The following is a 24,340-nucleotide window of genomic DNA, read 5'->3' as shown; positions in this document are numbered from 1 at the left end:
AGGAATTAAATGGAAGGCATTAGATAAACGATTAAAAGGCATATGACAGGTTTTCATAGTAGCTATAGTAACTGGTAAATAATATTCAGTTTTGCATCAGTGTGTCAGTCAAATAAATAAATGCATAAATAAATAAAGTATAAGTATTCGTTCTCAGCAGGAATTCCTCCATCTATGTTTTCAATACACAAAATTCCATCCCAAATGTAAGTGAATTTTATAAAATCATTTGTTATTTGTCAAATAATGTTTAAATTATATGCTTGTTTACAGTATGGTTGTTAGCTGTTATAGAATTACTTCTAAATATTACACTTGCTATCCATGTCCAACATGAAGTATAACCAAACATAAAGACTTATCCAAAACTAGGAAAACTGTTAACACTTTTAGTAATAATCTGAAAAAAGTCACAATATTAATAAGTTTTAATGTAAACCTATCATTTGCACTTAATTTTATTTTGAAGTCCCAATAAATAGAACAAATGTTGGCAAAAAAAATAGAGTTTGCAAATTGATTAAAAGTTTCACTCTTTTGCAATTATTTCAATCACTCGTATGCCATATTTGAATAACTTCTACTTTTGAAGTAGCCAGTAGTCTTATTTGAGCACATTACGTTTTTATCTTCTCCACATCTCAATGTTTACACAAGGCTGCAAGTTGATAAATGGCAAAAATAGTGCTGTTATCTCCAAATAGATGAATCAAACCGGGGACAGTGGTGGCAGCATGATATTTTATTCAGTACCAAACTTCCAAACAAACTTGTGACAGACTAGCGGCTCAGACAGCGCTCCATGGCCCCCAGCTCCTGTAATTCATCGCACTCAGGTCCACAGTGAAGCCTTAGCAGCCGCCTGACCTTGGGAATGACTGAGAGAGCTGCACTTCTGGCACCACTGGAAGAAAAATAATGAAAAGTGAAAATGACAAGACAAAGAGTGTGTTGTTTTCTACACTGACACGAGGCTGAAGAGGCAGGAGGTACTTTGGTGTACTACTGGGGCTCTCAGTCCAATGCTTGCTTACCCGTTGAAGTGTAGCTGGGTTAATTTGAAGAGCTGTCGTCCCAGTTCAATGCTGTCTTCTCCAAACTGGGAACCGATAACTGTTGTGCTGCGCTCCAAATGGACAGCCGCGTTTCCCCAGTCACCTGTAGATAACAGACAAAAAAGTACTGCAGTCTAATTCAGATGCCCTTCCTACTGCAAATTCTTTTACAAAGGCTTGTGACTGCCATAGAGCACACTGGCATGTGACCCTCTGTCAGAAATAATGAGAAATTACAGTATCTCTACAAAGTGAGATAAGGCCTAATGCAAGCTACATGACATAATCCACCTCAGTTAGAAAATGGTTCTTGAAAAAGGCACTTGAATAAATTGTGGATAAATGGACTGTAGATAAAACCTAATATAAGGGTATAACTCAAAGGGCTTTGTTATTATTATTGGGGGTGACAGTAGCTCAGCTCTGGAGTGTTTGTCCCACTGATTCGATGGTTGGTGGTTTGAATCCTGCTCTCAACACAAACATTATTGGTTGAGCGGTCAAATCCATTCACCCACAGGTTGATGATGCAATTCCAGCTCCCACAGATGAATGCTGTCCTTGTGTCCTTGGGCAAAATACGTAACCAATATTGCCCCCAGAGTCTGCGTACACTGGTGTATGAGTGTGTGTGTGAATGGGTGAGTGGTTCCTAGATGTAAAGTGCTTTGAGCTCCTTGAAGGTGGAAAAGCGGCAAATAAAAATGTACCATTTACCATTATTATTTTTTGTAAATTACTTGGCAGCTGACTCACACCGAGAGACCTTTGAGGTTCAATTTACCTGTACAGAATGTTTGACTATTCAATGAAACATTTCTATGTGCTGAGTCTTTGTTTATTTCTTGGAAAAATGTTGTCTGTTTTCTTCCACAAACTGACAAAAGTTCAATCATTTTGCACAAAATAACTTGAGAACAACAATGCATCCCCACTGACATGGAAAAGCACATAAACAACCAGGCTTTCATAAAACCCTGAATGTTGAAATTGCTGATAAACGATAAACAAGCATTACTGAGCAGCAGTTTCCCCAAAAGACTAAAATTATCTGCTGAGTGGATGCGTTCACTGGCCTAAATAACAATGTCCACCATGACACAGCAATAACACATTCACATTCACTAATACGGCTTTTATGTCTTCACAGAATTCACCCACTCACTCCACTTTTCACTTCAGTGGTGCAGTGGTCTATATAAAGATCACATACAGTGACATTGTATGTAAGTAAGTACCAACACATTATACCCACTTTCTAGAGCAAGTTAATTTTTACCATTTACGCCTTCCAAAAACAGTAAGTCCTGCTCTGTACTTTAAGCTAATCACATGTCAATGATTTGTAATTGACAATTATTAAAATATGTATCAGTTCCACAACATTAGAGTGGCTATGTGTATGTATCTTATATTATTTGAATGTTTGTTACCCATTGTAGCAAATGCTCTGGCTGTAGCGTCTTCCAGCTCTCCCTGCAGTGGATGAATATCTGAAAGGATCCACCCACAATGCACCTGGGTTTGTTTTAACAGTCTGAGGGCTTCATCTGGAAATGTGAAAATAAAACAATTCAATACATTTAAAGCATCTGTTTTATATTTAGTTCTGCTTCACACCTGGTTTATCTCTCTCCATGAGTTGCACTGCCCTCTCCAGGTTCACTCTGATTTCTTGCAGTTTTTGGTCCACTTCAGAGCTTGACAGAAAATGGCTGCACTTTGAACAGACAAAACCTGATTCTCTGTCCTTACTACTTTTCTGTACATGTAACAAAGAAAAATAGAGAAAATAGTTTTGTTCAGATCCCCCTAGATCTTTATGAAACAAAAACAACATTCATATTACACATAGAATAAACATAATATAAAGCCATAGCCGAGCAATCAAACTTTTCAGTCTCAAAAAGCAAGTGGTCTATCTAATTGTGCCAAGGAGTTTATCAAAGCTTAGAAGTTGTTGACAGATATAAATAAATATTTCCTTCTTTCACAGTTGATTGATATTATGGGTTGCATGAAAACAGTTTAGCAGAAACAAACAACATGATGAGGAACCCTCTGTTTTTGATTTGACAAATGAGCAAAAAATTCTGTCCACCTACTTCGAGAGCAGTTTTGCACTTGGTACACTGTAGTTTAGCCTCATGTAGAATGGTATTTTCTTCAGCATCGGCCTGCTCCTTTTCGCCTTGCTGCAGAGTACAGGCCTCACACTGACACTGAAAATTGTATTGTTCGAACAAGAGCCGTCTGCGCTCCTGGGTTTTCATCCGACTGCTGTGAGGACCTGAGGATCAAAGAAACCACCATATCAAAATATAACTTATGACAAATCACAAAAACAACTACCACAGCAGTAAAGCTTGTAAAGACAGGCCAGGAACTTGGACAAAACTTGGGTTACATAAAATATTGATACTGGATACAGAATTGTGACAACTTTTGATAAATGAAAATTTGCATTGGTTTGTAAACATTATTACTTTCCTTTTCATTTTTCAAAGAAGGTATGCAAATCTAAAATCTGTACCATTACAGATTTTCCCATATGGGATTATTATTAGAACATATATAAAAAGATGAAACTATTAGAATACTGCTTTGAACACAAGTCTTCGGTCATATATTCACCAGTGCAAGATGAATACCTCTAGCAATCAATCTGTTTTTTGGTGAATGTTGTTTTGTTTGTTTTGTAGGATTGATGCCTTACATATTGTGAATTATGAATTTGTGCTGACAGATAATTATTAAAACAATGGAATGTAAGTAAGGTGTAAATTAATCACACACTGGTTTTGTAATATTCTACCATAGCAGTGGAAGATCTCTTGTCCAGAGGAGATCACTTTAGCCGCTCTGATAGTCGCTGTTACACCATGATTTGCATTCTCTGTGGAATCGTTGGCCAGATCTGGGCCAGGACTGGCTGAGGTTCCAGTGGTGAACGCCAGGCTGGTGTTTGGACAACAGGAGTGGTTCAGGAAGCTCAGAGTCGGAAACAGAGCAGTAGCAATGCGCAGCTCACGACTGGACTGCACTGATGAGGTGGCTGGTCCTGAGTGACAAAGAGAACACATACAGTATTTCAACGGCATATAATCAGAACCTACTTGTAGCAGAACCAAGTTAAGACCAATAAAGACTACAGGTGGATATCAGTACTTGTTTTGAATAATTGGTTTGTCCTGCCTACTGAGTAGCATAATGTGTTATGAGTAATATGCTATTTATGGCATTACTTCAATTGCATGCAGTCTTGTAATTATTACCCTGAGAAAGTGTCTAATGCTTTACCTATTAGCTCTATAGTAGGTAAACTTAAATTAAACTTAATTTCTGTAATAACAATCTTTTCATGAAATTATGTTCATCACACCCCACTAAGTTGCAAAGAACAGCAAGCCTAAAATAACTCAAACCTGTGTCCTGGAGCACTGTTATAGCCTGGGCGTTACACCTCAACTGCAACAAGTGCCTGAGGGCCGCACTTCCCATCAGCCATAGCTCTGGGCCGCACTCTGAGTCCTCTGCTTCTTCCCGCTTTTCTCCTGATCTTTCCTCTGATTGGCCCGTCTCCCAGAAGGGTCTCCTAAGGTCCTGTGAACCTGATAGCGGAGGTCCTGTCCTAGCACTGAGCTTTAGGTAAAGCGTTGCCACGGTAACAGCAGCCAGAAAGCGGAGCCCTGCGCTGTGGTGACTCAAGTGGTGCATTAAGTGGAAAACACTGAGGTATGAGTCATCGCCATGTGAACGATCTGCCACATTTGCATGACAGTAATTGTTGGCCCCGACACAATCGCTGTCGGGCTCCTTGAGTTTGTTCAGATGTCTTGCCATTTGGATGTTTTTAATGCCGGCTTTTAGTGTCACCCTCACAGCGAGCTGCGCCATCACACCCATCAAGACAAGATCTGATCCAAGATGACACTCCCACTGGTGATGCTCCAACCAGGCCTCTTTCTGACAAGCCTGTGAGCAATATCGACTATAACTACAATATTCACATGGTATCAAGCATAATGTCTTAGCCAGGCACCTATGACAAAATCTATGCTCTGTCCCAAATAACTCTCCCTTCTTCTCCTTCTCATTCAACCCTGGGATAAGAACCAAGCTGTATGGCCTGTCGGTAAGCACGACATCCCCGGGTGCAATTCTGTCTTTGGCCACCATGTGTCGCCCTTTCTCCAGGCTGAAATCCACAGCTGCCCGAGGACAAATCCCTAAACTGAAATGTTCCCCCGCTTGTCTCCCAGCCCCGTCTGCTGCATTATGATTCTCTGAGGGATGAAGGGCTTTTGCCTCCTGATCCGTGGAGAGGTGGCGCAGACACAGAGCACGGCGGTCCTGTAGTTTGTGTGAGAGATGAGAGGGGTAGCCGCTCTTCAAGGCCATGTCAATGTCAAACAGACTTTCCTAAAACAAAGACAGAATCAGATGATGGAAAACGTGTACTGAGCTGTGACAGTAAGCGAGTCATAGGCTATAGTCAAAGATATGCGCTGATGCAAAGCCTGCAATTACAGTTTGAATAAGTATAGAATTAAAACACAACATTAGCATAAAAAATAACAGATTGCTTGTTTGTCTGGCAGCTTAAAAAGTAGATAATAATCGTAATATCGTACAAAGTCTTTGAAATGATTTAAGACAGAATAAAGGCATATGTCAATGTAATAAATATGTTGAAGGAACTGCAAAAATTACAGTATCTCCTCTGTGAAGATGCTACTTCCATCTTGAAATATTAGATTTACATTAGTTAGACCTACACTAGATATTATTTAACTCAGGGGTTAAAGTTTTTCTATTGACCTCATTAGCCTAATCCTCCTGTCTGCTACATTGTCTGTATGATAATGAATTGGTACGGTATTTTGTTTTATATTGACCGCAATGCTCGTTAGTTAGAGTCAGACAATACACTGAACAGCAGACATAATAGGCTATACATAAGTCTCCTAACTAGTGTCTCAAAGCTGGATGTGAATCATTGAGGTAATTAGACCTTGAAACAAGACATAGACTTCCTATTTATCCCCTACAGCTTGAATTTCTTTTGCTGAAATCACCGTGGGCTGAACAAGTAGCAATGAACGCATACAAGTGAGACATAATGTTGCTTTCTTGTAGAGTCAAAGAAAGTAATTGCACAGGCGAGGCTGGTAATAAGGCTCAAAACAAGAGCAAGATGAGCCCAGCCAACCAAGTGGTGATAAACAGTTCTGCAGTCTCGAAGGACCATTGAGATCCTTCATTGTCAGGGATAATAGCTTGACAAGCATATTGTTGAGCTGTGGAAACAGATGAAACTAATTTGTCATCATCGTATTTTCCAAATGTCTGTACACTATATTTCAATTAACTAAACTAGGACTAGTACAGTTGATTTAAAGTTTAACTGAATAAGGACTTGAAGTGGCTCTGACCACATAGCTCCTAATGTATTCATGTATATTTTACACACACATATATGTAAATAATATATTATTTATAAGTTAATGTGCCCTGAATGGGCACAAGCTCAAAGTCGAAAAAATTTAAATATTTGAATTACTCTGTTTACTATTTCTTGTTGCTTGAGGCTTTGCAAATAAGCAACATAATCTCTAAAAAAGTGAACACAACTAAACTAAACTAAACAAAACAACAACAAAAAACCCATCAAGTTATACTATATTTATTTTGACATAATAAGCAGCATAAGACATTATTCCAAAATTATCCTCATGCTTAACAATATTAAACTCAATTTAGCCAAACTAGCAAAAGCATAGCAACAGCAGGAATAAACTGCAAAGGACTGTGTGGGCAGAGTGCGTTCACACTTCCAGATTTGATCCATGTTTGAGGCCAGTTTAGTCCTTGGTTTGATCCTTTTCTAGTCAAGGTCTAATCCATGTTTAGTTTTGAGATTAGTCCTAATTTTGATGTAGTGTATGTTCAAGTGTATGCACCTTTAGTCATCTGACCACAAAAAAGCAAAAGTTATTTTACCTCAGTGCTGAAAATAGGTCCCACGAGCCACCTGTCGTACTTATATTTCAGTTTGGGAATCACTGTATTACAACTTGAAATTGCAAGCATTTAATTATCATAGCATAAGTGACAATTATATATTTTGTATCAATATTTAACAGCTGAAATGGCATGAACTAACCTGATAGAGCTGCAGATGGCACAGGGCGGCGGAGCGGTTGGCATAGCACAGAGACAGCTGCTGTGAACTTCGGGGAGCGAGGCATAAACCCTGTCATGACAGGAGACACAGGAGCTCCATGTGTATGCACATTAATTAGGTCTGGGAAGAGACCGACATTTAGCACAAACTGTAAATAAATCCCCAAATGCATTTGGAATCAGTGTGAGTTTAACCTTTGCAGAGGAGCTCATGCAACTTTAAGGACACAGTAGATTTTACTGTGGTTCAGTACAGAGCTTTTGGGCAACTAGAGGAACAAAAAAGGTAATCTCTCGTGTGGTCCTACACAATGGAGCCAAATGTAACCATTTTTATTTTTAATATCATGAGCAAAAAGAAGCAAACAAGTTTTTGTTATTGTAATACTGACTTTAGTCAATTATATAATGTATTTATTTAATATTCCAAAGAGTGTGTAGAAGAGTCAAGAGTGATTCCAAAGAACTTTCAGTCAAGTAAAGTATTAACCTAATAGTAGTGGACACAGAGGTCAGAGGTCATATTAACTTATATTATCATATTTACTCATCATATTTATCATATTTACTATGACTATATTCTATAATAAGTGCTTACTTAGTACAAAGTAATAGTCCTGACCACAGCACAAATACACTTGTTTTGCTTTTTGTTATAATGTAAGTATTAAATAAATAATGACGTTATAGTAAATTATAGCTTCCAATTACTATTTCATACCTGTGAATAGTGCAATGCAGCTGAGGTGTAGTCTCTGGTTTTAAAGCTTGAGTTTCCCCTCTCTCTACTTTTGGAAGCTTGATCTTCACTCTTAATATTTTTTTCTGCAGAAAGGCTTTGAAGAAAGTCCAGATCATCTTGTCTGGAAAAGAAAATATGCAGTTCTTAGTCACAAAAGAAGATAAAAAAGATGCTTAGGGTACTGATAAGACTTGTTAGGGCGATGCACGTGGGATACTCACGTTATCAGACTTTGGGCAAATTTAAAAACATCATCTATTTGCACATGTGATGTAAAGCTCTCCCTTTGGTCAGAATCGAGTGCAGCCCATTTCTCCGCAACGTGCTCCTGCCACTGAGGACACGGCAGGTCCATTCTAAAACTCACTTAATCCCGAAAACCGATCAAATAAAGCAGTTTGCAGTTTGTTTTGGGTTTAGTTGCACCACGCGTCAACTTCTCTCATAAGTTAACAATCACTGCATCGCCACTTCCGACTACTACTAAGAATAAAAGCATTACACGGTTTACGTTTTAAGAATTTGGCAAGTGATTTATTTTAATTACTGTAGAGTTTACTTGTAACTACTATAATAATTTAAAATTAAATTAAAATTACGACAAAAATTGTGTCAAAACCGCTATAATTGTGATTGTCGACTTTTACTTTGATTACAATTTTGTGTTATATCCGCTATCTTCTAGTTTCATTTTGTCATTACGGAAATCACCCTTTTTCTCGCGATACTCGCAGTCCCTTTAACTTAAGACAAGAAAAGCTAAAAACGACACGTCTTATTTTCTTCAGAGTAACTTTTCTCAGGACAGTATGACTGTGAGACTCACAGAAGGGGCAATCGAAGTGAGAAAGACATTGTTTATTTTAATTCATCTGCCTTTTAAAATACAAAACGAAGAGATAAAAAGGAAAACAAGCTATCTTTCCTAGCTCTCACTGCTAGCATAGTCTCCCGAGACTGATAATAACAGCTGCACAATTCACTACCTTTCGTTAATTACCACTTTTAAATTTAAGTTTATTTTCTAATTACGCAAATAAACAAGACTTACGATTTACCGCGGTGTATGCGCAGACTCCACATTAAAAATTGCATGGGCAGTTTGTGATTGATGATATTTGACAGGTCTAAACCATGGATCTATGGACTACTCACAGATATTTTTTTTATTTAGGCCCTGTTCAAAGGCACACCAATTTCTAATACAGTGCTCCAGCTGTTGGTAAGTAATTTTACTTTCTACAGATATACAAGTACATTTAAAATCATAATATATACAGCAAATATTTGATTTTCACTTCATTTATACATACCGCCCAGTCTTTGAATGATATCAGACTGCAACAAGTCACAGTCGAGAAATAATTCTAGCAAAGTACCTGTCTGATTGTTCATATTAATCCATAATTTCATTTTTGTGGGTTGCAATACTGAATACCAAAAACGTTCTTTTCCAGTGTTTACAAACAGTAACATTGCCTTTTGTATATTTGCATTGTAGAACTCCAAAAAGATTGGAAATGACTTGCCAAGGATTCGACTTATTATGAGTGATGGGGTACACAGTTCAGCATGTAAGTCACTTTTTCTAGACCTTTAGATGGTAACTTTGACAAAATTATTATTTGTGTTTGTTTTCGCAGCCTTCCTACTTGCGACACAGCTAAACCATCTTTTTGATGAGAATCAACTGGAACCATACTGTGTATGTCTGTTGAAAAAAGTTGTTGTCAATTCTTTAAAAGATGGAAGGTATGTTTATTTCCTTTGTCCATATCTTCCTATGGAGTATATGAAGTTGCGCACTAACAATATCTTTTACTTTTGGAAGACTTGTGATTAGTATAGTTGACATTGAAGTTCTCAAGTCAGCTGAGGAAGTTGGAGAGAAGATTGGAAATCCTGTTCTGTACAATTCAAATAGTACAGATCTAACCTCTTCACAAGAGGGGGCAGCTTCTGGTACCCCTCCCTCGGCATCTGAGGTTGAGGAAAGCAACTCCTTCAGCCCAAAGAGCAGTGAGTGAAGCACCATAATTTTTTTTTCTAACTAAAGATTTGTGTGATTTATCCTGAATTGAATTCATTTCCTACATGTAATTGGAGCTGTATTCATTTTAAAATTGTAGATAAAACATCACCACAGAAGCATCTCTCAAGTACCCCTCCCTCCACATCTACTTCAGAACATACAAAATTCAACTTCAAGAGCAATAGTAAATGTCAATCAGATTTATTCAATATTTTTAAAATTGGAACTACAACCATCTTCATCTAAACATATTTCCAGCTTTGAAGAACCATATCTTTACATTTTACTTTACAGATAAAACCCCGTCACCACAGAAGTTTATCCCAAGTACTCCTCCTTCAACATCGAAAGCAAGACCTGGACCTTACAGTGAGTGTCAGTTTATTTCTCTTTGAGGTTTTACAGTAGAACCACATACAGCTGGGAAATGTGACAAAAAGTCACATTTATCAATCACAATGATAAATATTATTTAATCTTTCATATTAAAGAAGAATATGAAGAATTGCAATAGCTTTCAATATTAATTTCCTGAACTTGAAGACAAACATTTAATAACTTCCATTTAATAGTTCAATGTGGTTCATTTTGTCTTCCGATAATTTATGTTATTAGGTTCTTTTTTCAGACCAAGAGTTTGTTTTCATACCATCTACATCAAAATGTATCAGTCTATTTGGCATTTTAACTAAAAATCCTTTTTACGCACTTCACAAAATTTAACTTTATTTGTTTATTAATTTTTTATTTGATTTGAACAGGAGCAATTATATTATGAATCAGGTCATGAATCAGATTTACTTCGTGATCTGAATTGGGTACTTTCTTCCGCCAATAGAGGGTGCCATGGATCCTTGTAGGAAATCATTCCTGTTTAAACATTCCTAGTCTTTTTTATACTGGATTTCTTTTCTAATGTAGCAGATTATAAAGTAATAGTTGTTCACTTTTAAGTCTAATTTCCTCGACTGCAGCGCGAACTCAGTTAAATCCTGGTGAGCTTTGATATTCGTCGCACTTATTCAAAGGCTAGAGAGTTGGCAAAAAAACAGATGAAACTGGAGGATGGAGGCACTGGTTGGTTTTCAGAGCAGATGAAGGTAGCCACAGGAAATTTTAAATGAATGGACTAGACTTGTCCTCCTGCCTTGTTTCATATCACATTGTGCACTTTTATCATATTTACTGTGGAGGAGCTGGGCTTGTGCCTACTGGCTACTGCCACTACTAGAGTCTATAACTCTCTCTCCTCAATGTTTCAGCACATTTTTATTTTTAAGAAAGTAGACGCGCTCTGGCAGGTGTTGGCTTGGTGCCGTGCCGTGTATCATGACTAAAGTAGCTCTCCTTTCAGCTCTTCTTTTATTAGCAGTATGTTTGTTTCACTGTAGTTTCATACCAGATACTGCCCCCAGCACTGACATTGATTTTGCTGTGTGGCAGAAACATACCCAACAGTGCTTTAAGTGGAGGTTGTCTGCGTGTGGGTGGATAATGAGCGCTGGCTGTATATTGTGTGTTTGTGTGTTTGTGTGGGTGTGCGTCTAAAATGACTGAAAGAGTGTGCGTGGGCTGGGGGGGGGTCTCTAGTTCACGGCCTCATGAATATTGCGGACCACATCCCCTCGTAGCGAAGAGGGAACTTGGGAGACCTGACTAATTTGACTCAGCACATCCTACTGTGTGTGTTAAGTAGTTGGGACTCTGTGCTCGTTATATTCTTGATCCATGTTACCTCAGAGAGTCCGATGAAACACCAAACCCGCTGCTTCGCTTAATTGTGCTGTTGATAAAATAGACCTGAATTCATCTCTGCAGCCTATGCATTCAAATCTGGAGTGGTTTCTTTCTGCTACACTGTGCAGTGAAGAAGTGCCTGATTACTTCCCTGTAGTTAATTGCTTTTTTAGGTTAGTCGATAAATCTCGGTGTGCTTGTGAGATGGCTAAACGCTACAAATGGAGGGTTTCCAACGAGAGGAGGGTGATGCAATGACTAGAAAGGGAGCTCTCGTTCACCAGAGGCAGTGTATCGGAGGTGCAGTGAAAGCAGGCATCTGTCCTGCTGATGAGTAAGACAGTGATTCTGCTCCGGCTCCGGGCCACGTCTGTGAGAACACGTCTCTTCAGAGCAAAGACACGGCTATAAAACACTCCAGCCCAGTGTCAGCAGAAAAGTAGTCCCAACTGCGACTGCATGTTAAAGCGCAGTAATACGCTTGATCAGGGAGACTTTGGTGTCCTTAAAGGTCAAGGGAGAATTTATTTCTTCAGAGGTTTGTGACTGGATTAAATTAATAATAATGATAACAAGGCTCCATACCCAATTTTTACAGTTTTCAAGCTAGATCTACTTCATTTTAAACTGTCCAGTGGTCTAAACTCACCACAATCCTTAAAGATAGTAATAATCTGATTTATTTTTGACCATGCTTTCAATACACTGTACTGAGGCAAACTGATTTTTTTTCTCTACTATATCAAAACAAATTAAATACATTGCCTTCCTTATATTGCTTTACTGTCTTTATATTTTTCGCCAAACAATACAAATAAATGAAAACTGTAGCAGTGATCTACTGTTGCATCCAAAACTGTCTGATGGTAAGATAACAAAGTCTCTTGCTCAAGGACACAACAAGTATTCAGCTCTTGTAACAGAGATCAAACCACCAACCTTTTTTGGTATGTGGACAGAAAACAGGTTATGTTGACTTAATTGTGCCTGTAGTTGCAGCATTTTTCTATAACATTAATTTACATAAAGTGTTTAATAGTAACAGGCTTTGACATGCTTTCTTTATGACACTTAAACACAGAAACACTCAAGCTAGATAAAATACATTAAACTGAAAATAATCTAGACGCAGATCTTTAAGTAGTCAAAAATAAATCTCATTTGTTACCATGTTAAACTTGAGAAGTATGCTTTGAGTGGTAATAGAGGTCAAAAATGTCTGTGATCCTGATAAGGTCAAGGAGTCTGTTAATCTCTTATTAAATTAGCACAACGGTTGGTATGATTTTACATGAAGGTATCATAGTTGAGAAAGAACATGAGTAAAAGCTGGTTGAGAACTTTTGAAATGCCGTTGTCTATATCATCTCTGAGCCTATTATTCTTTCTAGTCATAGAACATATTCGGCCAAAGGTCAAGACACAGGAGTAAAACCGCATTGGCGTTTAAATATTCATTGAAAGCTGCAGCCCTGGAAATCTACTCTCTTCAAACAGCTTTGTAGAAGATATTCAAATTCCTAAACCAGATGTGCACTCACCGAAGAGCAGTTAAAAAATTCATTATTCATCACTAACCATTCTCTGCAGGTTTCCTTAGGGCTCACAAGTCTCCCCAACTCTGTTCTCTTCAGTCTCTCTTGCCCATCATAAACACACAAAAATGGCAGGCATTAAAGCTTCTATATTATGCAAAACTGACTCTTGTAAGCTTTGAGCCATTTTAGATTGTTGTTTCCTCATCAGAAGCATACTTTGAGTTGTGTTTTTTTCATTCACACATGATTGAGTAGCCCGGTATTATTAGTCTGTCTACATCTCCAAAGCTCAAAATGCTCTCTTCCACCTTGTGATGTCATGAAGCTGTGGTTTTCAATTTAATAGCTAACTTTTACCTTTACTATAATAGAGATTGGCAGTTCCAGGGCTGAAATCATCCAAATAATTTTAGTGAAGGTGTATAAAATATGGTGGAGCACTTCCTGTATTACCTCATGACATCACAAGGTGGAACAGAGTGCTTTCAGTGTGAGAAAAGAAGTCCACCTAAATATGCAGGGTTTTTGTGTTAAACATATATGAATGAAACAAAACACAACTCCAGGAATGGTTGTGATGGGGAAACAACATTATAACATAGATCAGAAAATAGGATAATACTGGCCCTTTAAGCTACAATTACTTCAATGTGTTTTATTATGTTTACATTTTAACATACTTTAGAATTCCAGTTCTTTTAATCCTCACTGAAAGAACCACTGGCCAGGATGCCTTTCAAATCTAGTCTCTTACCTATTTATTATCATTTTGTGTTAATTCATGTATTTTTTACTTTTCATAGTTAAATTACATCTCTCCAAAAGTATATTTTAAATCCTCATCAAACCCACTCACCTTCAAAGACGTGCATGTTGAAATTCTTATGGTGAAAGAAAAGTTTTGTAGGCTGATGTCTAAACTCTTTCTGGTCAAATAACCAACATCATTTGCACTGTTTGGCTTTACTTGACTCACTTTACCCACTGTCTATTGCCCCCTTTAAGTCTATAGCTGTTTTTGCTGATGTGCACATACTCCTGAGCTCTTCCCTGCATCTTTACTATTGGCAGATCTTGGTCTGATCCTAATCACATAAAATGAGGGTCTTTGATGAAGCCCTCTCCCAGATCTGCTCCCCACCCCCCACATGCCATCATCAACACTTCTTAGCTCCCCTCTTCTTCAATTTAACACTCCATCCGGATTGTGTGGGTATGAATATTGATGTTAATTACCACTCGCCTGAAAATGGTTGTTCAGACTATGATTTCCCAAAGGGTTTTACACTTTTCCTACACAGACACACATTACGAGCACAGTTCTTAAACCATGTATGGAAGTGATGAGTTTTTGGTGGGCTGAACATGCACATGATTGGTCCCTAAGGAGTCTAGTCTTTTTATGTCAAAATATTGCCATTCCTCATGTTGTAGATGATCAAAAGGTAAGATGGTTTAAGCAGGACATTCCATGGTATTAAACTGTAGGAGTGAGTTGGCACATTCTGACAAAGGGAAGCTTTCTTTTAACTTTGTTTATGTAGGCTGGTGTTGATCATATTTTTCAAGTTTTTCTATTGAATAAGAAGGAACTTGTAATCTGGTGGGTAACTGGTACGTTAGGTTAATACTTTCTTGCCAGGATCAGTTTTTATTAAGGTTAATTGTAATTATAATAATAAGTTGTCAAGCCATCATTGTTGTAAATCCTGCTACACAGGGTTTGCACTGTTTGTTCCTGGAGTAATGGGGGAAATGTCAGGTGGGACATCTAGTAGTATCAATTATGTTAAATCAGTTGTCCTCTGCAGGGGAAAGGTGCTTTGTTCTTTCAACATAATGAAAAGTAAATGTAAACAAATGACCATCTCTTCAGGAAACCATCTGTGGCTGTCTTATTTAAAGGGAACCATTTGAACAATAGAACACTGAAGCAGTGATCCAACTTAAGATTGATGGAGTGTATGGCTCAAAGAGCTGGGTTTATTTCAGACATTGGTATATTGTGGCAGTTGCAGGTAAACCACTTCTTGAAAGTAGGAATTTATACAAAATATTGCTCTAAGGTAAATGATCTGGGCCTGTAATATTGCATAATTACATACTGACAACATTTATTGTCTACAGTGTACAATTACAATATACAATTTTGATATTGTACACATAATAGACTAGTAGCACTGTATGTGCCAAATAAGTTGACCAAGTTATCACAAATTAAATTTAGAAAAAAAAATCCTTGAGGTATAACTTCCAACCCTGATGAGTCTGATTGTCACTTGAAAGACCTTAACTTTTTGTTTGAAATTTGATTTAGTGATAACTGATCCTAATTGTTTGTTCTCCCATGACTAAAAAGCCTAAACACAGTAATTATGATATTAATTCTGATTGGCAGTTTTACCACAGAACAAATTACTTTTATTCATTGGCACAAACTGTTGTTAGCAGAGCACTGAAAAACTCCAGAGACATCAGTGAGAAGAATTGAAGTTTAGCAGGGTTTTATCAAGTTGGCAGCTCTTCTGAATCAGATAATAGAACAGCTCCTAATGCGCTTTTCCCATTGTGTTTGATTAAGTCTGTTGCTTTAGCAGTGGTGCAATCTTTTGTGGCTCTTAGATAGCTCTCACTCCATTATCAAATTATTTATTGCAGGAATGAATCCTCATCAGGTTGGTTATTAGCCAGTCTGAGGTAATGGTTGTTTTAAATGTCTTTATTTTTGTACAGCTCCCTCTCCTTCTAAAGGAAGAGGCCGAGGCTATACAGGGAAGTCCCCCATGAAGAGTGCAAACACCTTGCCTGACTCTCCCGCTAAAGTCATCCCCATTTCAGCGCTGAACCCATACCAGACCAAGTAAGTCAGCACAAACTGCACACATTAACACTGACCAGAGGTTTTCTCAGATAGACCTCTACTAGAATAGTGGAGTTTTAATGGGATTCAATAGCACAAATGTGAATATCTGATTAACACCATTTGAGTTTACTTCTGTCTGCATTTGACCCACCATTCAGTGCCACTGGGGCACCTCATTAGGAGCAGTGGTCCCCTCAGTGCTACATCCAGGGACCCATCTTCAGATCTTGTTGCTAGGCTTGGTCAGGACTGTCTTAGCTAGAGGATTGGACGGATTGGTACATGTTTTTTTGGTTTGATGGAGGAAACTGGAGTGCCCAGATGAAACTCAGACATGGGGAGAACATGCAAACTTCACACAGAAAGGCCCAGGCTACCCAAGAATCAGACCTGGAACCTTCTTGCTGTGAAGCATAAATTCTGAGCCACTGTGAAGCATGTGGTATCATCATCATCAGTTCTTTATGGCAGACTCACAACACACACAACAAATAAAAAACATCACCATCCTCCATCACATTATTTACAGCAAACAACTGTACCAGTGTTGGTACAGTGAGGCCCTGAGTTTGACATTAGTCAGGCTCATGATAATACGGTTCTCACAGCCATTAAGGCAACATATGAATCTGTGTATTAAACAGTCCACATTTGCCTGAAATATTCCCTGCATATATATTGTAAGACTGTTTAATAACTTTCTGTTAATAACCCTATAGCGGGCTTTAAAATGTGTATTTCTCTTATGAATTTCTCCTAAGACAAGCATCAAATCACCTTTCAAAAGACTCATGAACAAAATCACCACTTGCGTACCTTACGCATGTGGACTTCACATATAATAAAGCTCCCACACAATCATCATCACATTTTCGGTGGAATAATTACCCTCCTCCTGTTCACTTCCTCTCATGCTGATCTTCATTTGTGCTGTTTGTGTGAAACACTCTGGGCCCAGTATGGGAATGCTGCTGCACTGACTTCTCTCTATATCGAAACATGTGGGTGTGTGGGAGAGAGAGAGAGATTGAGAAAGGGAGAAAAAGATGAAGGGAGAGAGAGTTAGTCAGGCTATTTGCATGGAAATGAACTGAGCGATCTCGCCTCAGAAACGGACACTGTAATGGCAGGTACCGCTGGGTTTTTATGGTCCGCTGCTGAGGTTTTGATTCTGTTATTTGGCCCGGTGGGGATTTGGTCTGACTTGTATTTTTCCCATTCCTTTTCCTCTTACAGTTTTTACCCCAGGGTCCATTTTAGCACAGTTTTTTCATTCTTTTTACCTTATATGACTTGAGGTTCCCATCAGACCTCCATGTTTGGGGCTGTGATAATGACAAAAGCCTGTTGAAATTGCATGCTGTAAAGATAACTATGCCTCCAGGTGTTGTTATAGACTAATGACTACTGTAACTTTTCATGAGTAACCTACAGTGTGTAAAATAAATGTCTTTAGCTGCTGCGGCCCTTACACAATTGTAGTAAGAATCTCAACCACAATATAACACAGTATGAAGTCATTTATTTAGTTTTGCATGGCTCTCTCATTCTTTCTGCCCAACTAATGACATCTAGACCATGCTGTAAATGGCTTCTGGCATCCATAAACTTGATAGTAGCGGTCTTATCCATAACACACAGAGAAAGGGTTCACCCAGGGCTAGCAGCTGGTCCTGTGATAGAGGAATTAATTGTCAGTGAAGTTATGGTGTGACTATCCGCCGCTACTGTGCAATTATCAGTGCAGTCAAAAAGTGCTAGGGTGCCTGGCTGATGTTCAAGACCACAAAAAGACTTAAATCCAGGAACTTGGCACATGTACTTTAGTCTTTAAGTTGTTTTTCTTATACATAATCATTCAATCTTCTGTGGACTTGTATAATGTGGTGCAGTGATTTCACTCTTGACTGATATGTGTTTTGAGAAATGCTCTGTAAAAAAAGCGTTTCAAAGTCCTGATTAATTTGCCTAGTCAGCCGAAAACACATACTTTTACAATACAACTGTAGTCTAAAAATTAGTATAGCATTTTATTATAACGCTTCATAATAATTTCAGAGTCCCAGATGGGGAAAGGCAAAAATTTTCCCCATTGATTTTACTTAGCCATGAAAATATCCAAAAGGGAAACCCAACCCAAGAACTCAGTGTATTACTACATAAATCTGCATTTTAGCAATACGAATATTGCTTGCCCACATGTGTATTAAAGGTACAGTATATAACTTTCTGGAGGTGAACCGTCACCTGCAGGATTCCATGGAAATAGAAAGTTAAAAACCATACTACCCAACTTTGTCCAGGGAGATAAATAATAACCAAATTATTGCATGCTATACTGAGTAACATTATAGCCCAAGGAACAACATTTCCATCCTTTTGTCATGCTGTGATGTCAATTGAAACCCAGCAGTGCCATCAAGTCGGTATATCTATGCAAATTGTTGTGAATGAAAAAATGTAAAAGGTGCAAGGGAAATACAAGCCATTATTATTGGTTAGTAATATAATGTATAGATAATGCACTATTTTGCTGTAACAGGTGGACTATCAAAGCCCGAGTCACTAATAAGTCTAAAGAACGGACTTGGAGCAATTCAAAAGGAGAGGGGAAGCTGTTCTCATTTGAAATTGTGGACCAGAGTGTGAGTATAATATGTCAATATAAATGCCTTAGGGGGATTGTAGTTTAATCCTGAAAATGAAACGTTGCTTGATGGAAATGTGTTGATCTACAGGGAGAAATCAAGGTCACTGCTTTCAACAAAGAAGTGGAAAAGTTTTACTCTCTACTGGAGCAAGGCAAGGTGAGCATGTCCACACAGGGATTTCTGCCAAAGTCTTTGTTAAACTGCAACATCACTGAATATTTACTTTTCACCTACTGTATCCATTAATGTAATTTGTTTATTTCATCAGGGAAAATGCAAAAAAACATTCACCTTAAATAATATGTCATATGCCAGATTTGATTCTAATTTCCACCAGTTCGTGCACAGGTTCATGTTGCAATGGAAATGTTCTTTTGCTTAGAATGTTTCAATCTATGACATTAAACATATATTTTCTCCATGTAGACAAGCAAATAAAATCATGCAATTGAATACATATGAAATATAAGATAAGTTAAAGTTAAAGATAAGTTTAATGCCATACTCTGGAACATTTCAGGCAAAGAAATAACATTCACAGAGGCATTTACAATTCAAATAGAGCTTCTATGCACAATGTATAGTAGCACAAACATGTATTATTGGACAAATTCAGACTAATAAACCTATTTCAAATTCCACCTCGGCACAGAAGTTGTGGTCAGAGAAAGAGCCAGAGGCAAGTATTAGGCGGTTGTATTACAGTGTGTTCAGTTCTGTCTGTGTTTATGGAGATGTGATGGAGCTGTGGAAGGAGAAGGCAACAAGCTGGAGTGATGTTCACGCAGAGGTGTCAGAACAGGCAGAGTTAAGAGTATAATTATATATACCCTTCAAATGTTACTGAAGGACCCAGTAGACGAATATTTAAAAAATAATAGTGGCATTGTTTTTTTTTAAAAGAACATTTTATGCAAAATTGACTTTTAAGAGCTTTTAACCATGTTATAATTGTTTTGCCTTCTTACTATTACATTTAGTGTTATTTGTGCTAATGTATTCTGCATTCAAGACACCATTGCTCCAAAATGTCCTGTTTTCCCTATCCCACATACATGCCTTCAGCTCTGTTCAGTCTGAGTTTTATGTTCTTAAACAGTGATATAAGTACCATTCAGCAGCGTTGCATAGGCATTTTTGCACAAATGAGAGAAAAAAGCCACTATTTGTAAAGTGTAGTTTTCCATTGTAATTTAAAGTGATAGCTACTGTTGCGAAGTGTTGATAGAACTGTGAAGTATAGTGTAGACATCGGGATATCTTTTTTGTAACCAACTGTTTAACACCAATCTCTTGAGACGTAAGAGCAGTTATCTTTGGGGTAAAATTAGTGCCTGAAGTGTTAAATGCTGTCACTGATGTGTCTACTGAGAAGGCATACAGTGTTATGTTGAGCAACAAGCACAGCAGTTGTGTAGATCTGGATCAATGTAAATGTGTGTAGACCAGAGGAAGACAACTGCTCTGTGCTGCAGTTTTTTAAATATACATGAAAATAATCTCATTTTACCACTACCTTTATAGCACATATGTACTTAAATAAAGTTGCACTGTGTCATTATGCTCGATTAATACCTCCAGTCATGATTTAGAAATCGTAGATGTAGGCAGTAAGTCTATCATCTGTATAGGATGTCAGACATTATAATATAAATGGCTCATAATGCAGCTCACATGAATTACTGAAATTAAATCATAATTTGTGTTAAAAATATCCGCCCCACTCTAGGAACTCTGCTGTAACATACTGAGTTCTGTGCACATCACAAAACAACACCATTACTTTGTTTTAATTCTTGTCTTTTTGAGGAAACTGTTAGTTTGAAAAGAATGCAGAAAATATTCAGAAAGCAGAATTATTCTTAATATGACCATCTTTTATCTGGAGTCACAAGTTCAAACCCAGTATGACCACTGTCTGCTGTACTCTGTCCTTCAGAGAGTTATAAGCTGATCTTTGACCTTTGACCATCTCTGCACATGGAAACTTAACTACAACACTATCTGTCGTGATATGGTGAAGGGGAACAGTGTTCGACAGAAACCATCCAGCTATTGTATTTCTTTTTGATATGTCTATTTTGGCCATAGCATGTCATTGTTCTTCTTTTTATCCAGTTATTAATCAGCATTGCCTTATGTAACCATACATGAGTTGAATTTGCAGGTAATTTGTGATAGTGAAAGAGGCTACAAGCAGAGCGACACTTCTGAGTGACTGAGACTTAAGATTAACTGTTTAATATTAAATATGTTTCCGTTTAAATGTTACATTTCATTTAATGTTAAAGAGAAAATATTTTATATGAATGCCTATAACAGTGAAACTAAATTTGAGCAAATTATATGTAGATTTGATTAATCAGCTAATTCAGTTCCAGCTTATTGCTGCTGAAAACACGGCTATGCTAAGAGCAAATTAAAACCATTATCTATTTATAAATCTGTTTTTGAAAATAAACTGCACTGTTAGAATCAGCTAAAGTCATGGAGAAATGCCATGGCAGTGGGCAGCCAAATGGTCCACATAATTAATGGGAAATCCTGAATGTTCTATTTGGAGACAGGTGCCACTATAACCCATAAAAGATGCCCTGATCGTGGCCGTTTATGCACAGCAATTACAGGCCACTGAAACACATGTTGAAGCTGCTGCTCAACACTGCTGCTCTACCACAAGCTTAATAACTCCATTAACCCGGGCCATCACTCAGCTAGCCACAGCAGCCCAGGTATCAGCCACCAGCTCCACACATCCAATTTGTGCCCCCTACCCTCCCAAGATAAATAAGACCACCAATCTGTCCCTCCCTGCATGATCCGAGTATCGACAGAGCGCTGAGTGGGTGGGACTGGCACAATGCTTATCACGCTTTGTTTTATGGATCTGTTCAAGCATCACAGGGGAAGCTGCATTAGAATACAAATGATAAATGGATGGAGAGAAAGTCTTGTATCAGAGCTGGAGGAGTAAATTAAGAGTTGTGTCAGGTAGGTTATTGGAAATTGTTATGTTGTTATTATTAGTGGTGTATTCATATCATCCCAGGCACTTGTCCAAGATGTAGTTCTTTCAATTTGGGGATGTAATTCATATTTATGGCGATAAGTGGAATCGCTATAGGAATAGATTTTTTTTTTTTTTTTTCAAAAGTAACTCATAGCTAAAATAGTAACAATTTAGCCATTTCTCAAGTCTGAATTTGTACCATATGATTTTCTGATCATGTATACGGTGCATGTATCTTTCGCATTGTAAGTCATTGCCAGTGTCCTGTTGGGGATGGTCTGCAATTGTTTATTTTTGTCTTACTAATGTCTGTCAGTAAACAGCAGTAAAGCAGTTAACACTGTCGCCTCATTACATAGAGATTTGATTAGACCAGCCTTAGAATACTACGGTTGTGTCCTTGGGCAAAACACTTTTCTGCATCCCTCCTATTGTCTGTGTACACTGATATATGAACTTGTTTCCTCATCACAGACATACCTGGAGTTGTGTTTTCTTTCATTCACACATGTTCTTGACTTCAGACTTGGAATTACCCATCTTAAAATAGCTGTTAACTTGAAAACTACAACTTAATGACATCACAAGGTGGAACTGACCATTTTGAGCTCTGGAGATGTAGACAACATTAATAATAAATTATTACTTAATGAATGAATGAAACAAAACACAACTCCAGGTATGTCTGTGATGAGGAAACAAGTTCAAAGTTGTTCAAAGTTGTTACTATTTTTCCTACGAGTTACTTTTGGGATAAAAAAGAAATAAATAAAAATCAATTCCAATAGTGATTCCAGTTATCACCATAAATATGAATTACATCTCCAAATTAAAAGAACTACTAATCTCGGACAAGTGCTTGGGATGATATGAATACACCACTAATAATAATAACATAACAATTTCCAATAACCTACCTGACACAACTTTTAATTTACTCCTCCAGCTCTGAAGCTCACAAGAGTCAATTTTGCGTAATATAGGACCTTTAAGCCTGAGTGGAAGTCCAGTGGTGAAGGTCCCCCAAGACATATTTTGCTTAGGGCTCCCTGAGAACTCAACATAAATGCTAATAAATAATAAATAATCTGAATAGATACATTATCATTAAATTTAGCTAAATCATATACTGTAGGTTTAGTTCTTATTTTTATTCTCTGCACTGATGTAGGTTTAGAACAGAACAACATTTTTGCTCTCTGTGTATGGGGAAATGTGAAAACACCCTTCTGCAGAAACAAATGATGGTGAAAGAGAGAGAGAGTTGTAGTGAAGAGTTGGGCGAGTAAATTAAGAAGTGCGTCTGGCAGATTGAGTTTAAATTGTGCTGTTTAGCCCAAGCGCTCTCAGCAGCTCCTTATTTTCTGGTGAATTAGAGAAGTGATAGGGCTGATATGACACTGCATCTTAGTCAGACCTGGAGGATTCTACCATCCTATTATGAGGTTTGCGTAGAGCAGCGGTCGCATTGTCCTGGTAATTTCCTTTTCTTCACAATCAATAGACAGTGCTCCAATTTGAAGATGTTGGCAGGAAGTGACTGTTCTGATGAGGTCTAATTTAATAAAGTTAATTCTCCACACTCTTTGCTTTTAGGTGTACTACATTTCCAAGGCAACACTGAAGGCAGCCAATAAACAGTTCAACACGCTGAGCCATGAGTATGAGATGACGCTGCATGCCAACTCCTCCATTGTACCATGCAATGATGGCGATGGCGTCCCCGATGTGCACTGCAATTTTGTACCCATTTCTGAACTGGAACAAAGAGAAAAAGATACAATACTCGGTAAGTGTTTGGTAGACAATTGAATTGTATTTAAAATTGTGCTCTATGCAACTTTTCTGGTGAGGGTCTGCCTCCTGCTTGTCTACATGGAAATGTGTTGGATCTATCTTGCATTTATTTAAGATAGATCCAATCGTGGCCATGCCGACTTGTCAAAGCCTGATCTCGTCAGATCTCAGAAGTCAAGCAAGGTCAGGCCTGGTTAATACTTGGATATACTTGGGAGACTGCTGAGAAAATCAGGTGCCACAGTGGGGCGCCAAGGGCAAAATACCTCTGATATGTCCTTAGGCAAGGCAGATCACCCACATTGCCTAGTATGAATGAAATGTGTGCGTGAGTGATGGTGGTGGTCGAAGGAGCCGATGGTGCAGATTTGTAGCTTTGCTTCCGTCAGTCTGCCCCAGGACAGCTGTGGATACAGTAGAAGCTTAGCATCACTGAGTGTGGAGTGAATGAATAATGAACTGTAAAGCATCTATGAGTGTACAAAAAAAAAAAAAACACTATATAAAACTGATCCAGTATTATTTTTTTTTATTATTTTTTTATTATTAACTGCATACATAAACACTACCTTGATAAATATGAATTCTTACTTTGAGCAGGGTCACTTCTTCACAGATCAAACCTGTAACTTGGCCTGCTTGTGTCACCTTCTTGCCTCCATGGAGATAGATTTGTTTAAAGCCATACTATAATATATTTCATGCAAAGCAATAACATTTCCAGGGAGA

At 37.9% G+C, this 24,340-nt stretch overlaps 2 protein-coding genes across 4 annotated transcripts in view; one reads left to right on the top strand and one right to left on the bottom strand.

Annotated features, from left to right (window-relative positions):
- Positions 1 to 726: 726 nt before the first annotated feature.
- On the bottom strand, positions 727 to 8,424 carry smyd4 (SET and MYND domain containing 4). Of its 2 annotated transcripts, XM_020922987.2 has the most exons (10): positions 8,205 to 8,424; positions 7,963 to 8,104; positions 7,222 to 7,311; positions 4,481 to 5,477; positions 3,871 to 4,116; positions 3,161 to 3,345; positions 2,676 to 2,817; positions 2,489 to 2,605; positions 1,035 to 1,158; positions 727 to 904 (listed from the first exon to the last, which is right to left on the bottom strand). In XM_020922987.2, exons 1-10 carry the CDS (start codon positions 8,336 to 8,338, stop codon positions 781 to 783), a joined length of 2,301 nt encoding a protein of 766 aa, XP_020778646.1. In that variant the 5' UTR covers positions 8,339 to 8,424; the 3' UTR covers positions 727 to 780. The 2 variants fall into 2 exon arrangements, with proteins under 2 accessions (XP_020778646.1, XP_055004910.1); XM_055148935.1 differs by lacking the exon at positions 8,205 to 8,424 and having other exon boundaries at positions 7,222 to 7,362; positions 7,963 to 8,095.
- A 267-nt stretch (positions 8,425 to 8,691) lies between these two features.
- Positions 8,692 to 24,340, top strand: part of LOC110158459 (replication protein A 70 kDa DNA-binding subunit-like) — a 55,806-nt gene continuing 40,157 nt past the window's right edge. The window contains exons 1-11 of one of the 2 annotated variants that reach the window (XM_020922956.2): positions 8,692 to 8,825; positions 9,158 to 9,205; positions 9,485 to 9,557; positions 9,627 to 9,735; positions 9,815 to 10,002; positions 10,113 to 10,199; positions 10,310 to 10,384; positions 16,024 to 16,150; positions 18,696 to 18,798; positions 18,892 to 18,960; positions 23,411 to 23,603. In XM_020922956.2, coding sequence (XP_020778615.2) covers positions 8,793 to 8,825; positions 9,158 to 9,205; positions 9,485 to 9,557; positions 9,627 to 9,735; positions 9,815 to 10,002; positions 10,113 to 10,199; positions 10,310 to 10,384; positions 16,024 to 16,150; positions 18,696 to 18,798; positions 18,892 to 18,960; positions 23,411 to 23,603 — 1,105 coding nt within the window. In that variant the 5' untranslated portion in view covers positions 8,692 to 8,792. The remainder of the gene's footprint in view (positions 8,826 to 9,157; positions 9,206 to 9,484; positions 9,558 to 9,626; positions 9,736 to 9,814; positions 10,003 to 10,112; positions 10,200 to 10,309; positions 10,385 to 16,023; positions 16,151 to 18,695; positions 18,799 to 18,891; positions 18,961 to 23,410; positions 23,604 to 24,340) is intronic. The other variant, XM_020922957.2, reaches the window with a different exon arrangement.

The sequence above is a fragment of the Boleophthalmus pectinirostris genome, unplaced genomic scaffold (assembly GCF_026225935.1).
Source record: "Boleophthalmus pectinirostris isolate CB_2022bp ecotype Guang Dong unplaced genomic scaffold, ASM2622593v1 HiC_scaffold_12, whole genome shotgun sequence".
Lineage (NCBI taxonomy): Eukaryota > Metazoa > Chordata > Actinopteri > Gobiiformes > Gobiidae > Boleophthalmus > Boleophthalmus pectinirostris.
The sequence above is the reverse complement of the archived record's forward strand: the minus strand, read 5'-3'. Positions and strand labels throughout refer to the sequence as shown.

What these genes read in the sequence shown, in the direction of transcription:
- smyd4 (XM_020922987.2), bottom strand. Translation starts at nt 8,338, where the DNA reads ATGGACCTGCCGTGTCCTCAGTGGCAGGAGCACGTTGCGGAGAAATGG. An exon ending in AGAGATCTTCCACTGCTATG is followed by an intron (nt 3,346 to 3,870) that starts GTAGAATATTAC and finishes TTTGATCCTCAG; the next exon opens with GTCCTCACAGCAGTCGGATG. An exon ending in CATGGAGAGAGATAAACCAG is followed by an intron (nt 2,606 to 2,675) that starts GTGTGAAGCAGA and finishes TCACATTTCCAG; the next exon opens with ATGAAGCCCTCAGACTGTTA.